Source organism: Malaya genurostris, chromosome 2 (assembly GCF_030247185.1).
Source record: "Malaya genurostris strain Urasoe2022 chromosome 2, Malgen_1.1, whole genome shotgun sequence".
Taxonomy (NCBI): Eukaryota; Metazoa; Arthropoda; class Insecta; order Diptera; family Culicidae; genus Malaya; species Malaya genurostris.
The window spans coordinates 89817496-89823495 of record NC_080571.1 but is presented as its reverse complement, the minus strand read 5'-3'; the positions used below and the strand labels follow the sequence as shown (position 1 = coordinate 89823495).

Here is a 6000-nt window from a genome sequence, read left to right as displayed (position 1 = left end):
TGTAAAATTTCACTGAAAGTTGTCTCGATTACACGATCCGTCCTGAAACGAATTGTAATATAATCGCTGGACTTTTGGGCAATTTTCTGAATCCCATGCAACATATATGCTATATTTTTCGCAAGATTATTAAAAATAAATCGCTACCAAAATGATCGACATTCAATGCAGAAAACATAGCAGACTGCTTCGAGCCCTTCAACCAGCCGACGAGATGAAAACAAACGGAGATGTAATAAGTCTCGGCTATATCTCGGCGTCTTGACGTCGCTGGTGTACCCGTGAGGCCTCATGAAATACCCTACCATATGGGACGACCCCGTCACTGTGGCGGTGGTTGGACCGCCAGTGCGGGGCTGTCGCGTCACGAGGCTTGTGTGATCGCGGGTTCTCCTCAGTTTTACGCTTGCTACCTTCTGCATAGTTGTTCAAAGGCAAAAACTTGTTTCTCTTTCACTGGGATCGACAGTTTGTGCCAGCACTTCAACAGTTCAACATCTTCGCGGTTTTTCTGAGTTTCGTCTGACGGTCGGTGGTCGTTGTACTCACCAGAATAGATCTGCGGTGCGCGGAGTTTCCGTTGAGAGGTGATTCCGTTGATAGCTAGCAATTAAAAGAAAGCCCATTAAAAAGGTGTATGACCCACGGTCGAAAAGGAGCGAGCGCAAAATATCCCGTTTAGGATTTAAAGGTCTGCTGGCGGTTTTACCTACAAAGTAGAATCCTCGTTAGGATACCAATCTCGACAGGGGGCAGTAAATCTCTCGCAAAAAGTGGTGCAGTGGGGTAATAATTGCGCACGGCACCGTGTCTGACTTGGCTAAAGTTCAGAGCTTAGATGGTGAAAAGTGTGAGAGGACTAAGGAGGGAAAGACCTTTCCGGACAATATACTCGTTTGTTACGGTGCGGTATCCCGGGTATTTTTTTTGTAGTGAATTGAAAACAAAAAGTGCTCATTACCTCTTATTGGCTTTTACGGATTCTTTGTTGCCGCGGCTGCTGTTGCTGTTGCTGCTGGATGGCTGGCTGGCTGGCTGGTTGATTGGTTGAATCGTTCGCCCGTTCGTGAAACTTTCTAATGATTATGGACATTAAAGGTGCCTTTTGCCCTAAACATCAGAAAGGTTGTAAAACTCTCCGATGAACTGGTTCAGTACAACTAGAGCTGACGTACTTTGAAAGTTTTGCATTTTCACCCAGAGTGCTTTTGAATATTTTCACTAATTGTATGCAATGCTGTGATCTTTCGATGCACTATAGCTTGCTGAAAAGATTTTCTGTTGAACAAAAATGTTGACTGTATTGACGCAGAAAATTCTTGAAAAATTTTGACAAATCCGATAAATAATTCTTAATTTTTTTCTATCAGTTTTTTTATCTGTACAAGTTTTGACTTAGTTCAGTTTAGTTTTGGTCACAGGTTTACATACTTACTGTCATAGAATTTGTTATCATTATTAGCACGCTAGTCAATTTTGTTCTTTTTAATTCTTTTTGTCTAGTAGAAAGGAAATTGAAATACTGAACGGAAAATTTACTAAATTTCCGCTTGATGACAGTTTGATTTTACGCAGTGTATCTAACGTTGAATTGATTTCGGTTATGGGTTTTGAAGCAGTGTGATTGTTAAGTTGATTTGATTCATTCAGCGTATGCAAGTTTTGATGTGAGCTTGGACAATTTTTAAATTCACTATTATCACTGTCACTGGTCACACAAATCAGTTGTCTTATATTTGTGACACGCCAGGAAATAATTCTGAGTGCCGATGAAATCGTAACAGTAGTCACGCAATTGTCTTTTAAATAAAGGAAACTGACAAAACCAAAAATCAGGAACATGATTTTCAAATTTAATATCAATACTTTACTTTGATTACTCCCTTCATGATATCTTTGTTGAAAATATGTGCCGCATTCCTCTGTTGCACTTCTTGGCAGGGAATTTCTTGTTCACACGATACGCAGCTGTAAACTCCTTGCTAGTTCATCTGTTCCTGGGCAAATTTATTGGTGAACACTGATTTGAATTTACTATGTTTATTGTTGATGACAATAAACATAGTAAATTGGAAGGAAAATTTGTATTTGTTCCGCTGTATGATTTTCGACACATCTTCTGTGAACTACACACTCAGAAAATTTCGCAGAATGCGGTAACTGAACGATTGGTAATTTGATTGATTACTGACCGGTCAGTAATAAAAATTTGGTTGAAATGTCAATCAACTTCCGAACAGTTCTATAAACCAAATGGAATCATCCAACAAATGGTTCGGTAATTATTTTGTTTTTGTTTTTATTTTTTGATAAATTTCAGAATTCTGGATTTTCGGATTAAAAAAAACAATACAAATTTTCAACTTACGATTGTGTTATTCGGATTTGGATATTTTTCACAGAAACGAGTGAAGCAAATTAGAACCAGTGGCTACGGTTTTATTGCCCTGCATATCAAAGAAAAAAGAAAAAAATGTTTATCAGTAGCAGCCGGTAAAAATTGAGAGAGAAAAAATTGCGACTCAATGTTCGACGATAACTTCTGGTGGACTCGACGGATTGTGTGATATTCTAAAAGGCGCTCATAATTCCGGCCAACCAAGGAATTTCAGAATATCGTACAATCCGTCGAGTCCACCAGAAGTTACCTTCGAACGATATGTGCTGGCAGCAAGTGGACATAATGATATGAAATTACTTTGCCTAAAAGTAAAAAAAATAGCTTCGAGCTTGTTTTGAAAATATGTGCAACGATATCTCAATCAATTCGACGAACTCCTCGAAACTTTTTTTCCGTTTGAATTATGAAAATACACTTACTGAAAATTTTAATCACTGTTTGCCAGCTAGTTTTCACGATAATCAGTATTTGCAGAAGTTCGGTATGATTTTTACAGTACTGGGCTACTATTCTGATTTACTGAATGAATTGTAATATTATTTACAGAATTCATGTATCGAAACATCGGTTATTTCTAATGATTACCGTAAGTTCTCGTCAAAAAAATAACAACGGAATCAAATTTTGGTGTGTAGAATCTGTATCTTCTTTGATTATGTGGAAAAATGAATATTTCAAGTATCCCATGATATTTGAAATTGACTTTTTATCGTGGATGTGCGTAGTTCAATTTTACAATATCGACACCAACGGTATAGACGAAGATGATATTAACAGTATAAAACACTTTTCTGTAAAAAATTATGAAATTGTTCGAATTTATAATCCAAATTTAAATTTGTATTTTTTCTTCGCGGTAATCACAAATATCTACCATAAATATGTATTTGCAACATACTTTGAATGATTTCAATTAAGTTTGACTCAATCGTTGGGAAAATTCAATTGTTTTACCATCATAAAAATAAACACTTGATGCCTGAAAGGCATATTGAATAATTGACAGTAGTTCATGGGAGTTTCAAAAGGATTTACTTCTAGTGTTGGCACCGACGTGTTTATCTCACCCAACACCTACACGCATGATTGAAAATTACTGACATCGACACGTACTGCAAATCCAAAGCAAAATCCAAAACAGAAAATACGACGCATTCGTAATTGAAAGAGAATGTATCGACACATTGAATTGCAAAACGGTAGTCCACCGAAAGCATTGTCGTGTACTGATCCGAACGGAAGTGAAGGAGAAGCCAACAAAATATACCGTTCGGAAATAGAACCTAATATAATAGAGAAATAAATACGTTATTTTTCTGCTCGGCAAGTGAACGTGTGTGTGCGGCTAGAGGGTTATAGCCAGTCACCCAGTCAGCCATACACAGTAGAATCCGTCTCCGGGTACCGGAGGGAACCGTTGCCGTAGCGAGCGAGTGAATGCACAGACGGGCGGGCACAAACGCCCGCAGAAAGCAGCCCTTTAGCGAACGATAGTGAAAGGAGCACCCGGGGCTCGGTTCCGAAAGCATAAACATAAAAGCAACCGTCGCGTTGGATAGTAACGACAAACATCTTTTCTTTCCCGTTGTGGGGTTTTTGCAGAAAGCGGCTAAAATCAAAACTGTAGCAACGTTGGAAAGCAATAGAAACATCAGGCGGAAAATATGGTGCCGAAGGCAATAGTAATCGTTTTAGTGTCGCTGTTGATCGGTAAGTAACGGATTTTTTCTGTATTCTTTTGGCAAGCTTCACGCGTAACATGATGCATCTTAAATAGATTCATTCTTACGAGCAGTTTAGAGTGTCCCGATAATCTACGGACTTGAAATTTACAGTAATATTGGATTCATGTCATTGAACATCGGTAACGTACAGTTCTTTCCTTCAATCTAGTCAACGATTCGAAAAGTTTAATCTGTCCCGGATTGATGGCATACTTTAGAGTATTTTGTTTTATTGATTTATTTGTTATGTGTATTTGCCTTCGGATTGATTTAAACATAGTAGCACATATATTCCCAACATCGATACATGAGAAGGGAAGAAGATCCAAATAAATTCGCATTTCAGAGCGTCGAGCTATGAAATGGTAGAAACAAAAAAAAACTAAAGTCTCTGTAGACTTATGTTTGAGAGCTGGGAACCAATGTTTTTTAGTATAACAAACCCAGTTTTAATTCATCTAAGGTACATCAGTGCTTTTCTCATTAAGGCATTAACATTTCACTTGAAATCGATGCAAGTGTCATATTGCAGATTATTAGTAACTGTTTTCGGAATTTGAGACCGGAGACTGTCACAGTTGCTGTAAATTTTCACGTCCATCAAATAGCCAGGCCAATAAGTTTAAAAAAATTGAAAAATAATTAAATGAGAACGTTGGGGCCTAAAAACATCTACTACAAGTACGTTGCTCTGATTTTTCGACATCTGATAATTCTGCGCTGAAATACAGTGTACACCTAGGGTAAGGGCTCCCTATTTCATCTCATTTGTAAGAACGTTACATTAAAAACCTGATTTAGCCACTAAAATCACTATGATTTTTTCATATTGTTGGTTTATTCGTCTTGCTCCACATGGAGAATTGATTCACGTTCCTTGGAAATTGAAATAATGTTCAAAAAATCAGCTAAAACACTTCTGATTTGTTCACTACTCTGCTCCTAGTTCCATCTCAAAGGATTTTTATTCATCCTATCATCCTATTAACACAATTAAAACAAAACATTGCACTATTACACTCTCAGGTTCAAAATGTCCGAATTTATCTTAAAAATGGCCTGATGCCAACTATAAGATAATACGCGATATTTTTAGAATCAGTTTTGAATCATTTCGACGTTAAAAATTTTTTGGGTAGTTTTCGTTACCTTTCGTTTTAATTTTAAAATTTTACTGTAGAGTTAATTTGGTAAACTTAACAAAAAAAACAAAAAAGGAATTGTTTTTATTTAGGCATTAGCCCTTCAACAAAATGCAGACCAGAGATGCCATTTATACAGATTTATCTGTATTGCATAGATTTTTGCGTTGATTTAAATCAGAGTACAGATTTTATACAGATTTCCTAAATGTAATACAGATTTGTACAGGTTCATAAAAAGTGAGAAGTAAAAAATTAGATCTTTCTCTGTGAGTATCTATTACTGTTTGATTGCAGTAATTCTTTAAAGTTCAGTAATCAACGGACAAATCGCATGTTAAAATGGAAATCTTCGCAGATATGAAGAATTATCTTTTAACATCATTTTATAAGTGAAAACAGATAGAGCAGATATAGACTTTTTATGAAAAGTAACACATATTTTCTATGAAAATATCTGGCATCTTTGTGCACAGCCGATGAAACACACACACTTAACAGGCATATAGCGGAAAGAAACCAGTGCTGCTGGATTTGCTACAATGGTTATTGCATTAGTATTTAACACGTTCTTTCTATTAATATTCGAAGCCGAAATAGTGATTTTGAAATATAGATATCAATAATATAATTAAACTAATATCACGGATACAAAAAAAAAAAACTTGTTGATGATAATTTGAAGAAGAACAACAATTTCGTTTTGTAACATTATGAGAAAACCTGGCAACTT

At 36.3% G+C, this 6000-nt stretch overlaps 1 protein-coding gene across 2 annotated transcripts in view; it reads left to right on the top strand.

Moving 5' to 3' along the window:
* Positions 1 to 442: 442 nt before the first annotated feature.
* LOC131429302 (protein obstructor-E-like) overlaps positions 443 to 6000 on the top strand; it is a 107277-nt gene continuing 101719 nt past the window's right edge. Inside the window, exons 1-2 of one of the 2 annotated variants that reach the window (XM_058593362.1) lie at positions 443 to 587; positions 4004 to 4111. In XM_058593362.1, coding sequence (XP_058449345.1) covers positions 4066 to 4111 — 46 coding nt within the window. In that variant the 5' untranslated portion in view covers positions 443 to 587; positions 4004 to 4065. Of the gene's footprint in view, positions 692 to 4003; positions 4112 to 6000 lie in introns of both variants that reach the window. The other variant, XM_058593363.1, reaches the window with a different exon arrangement.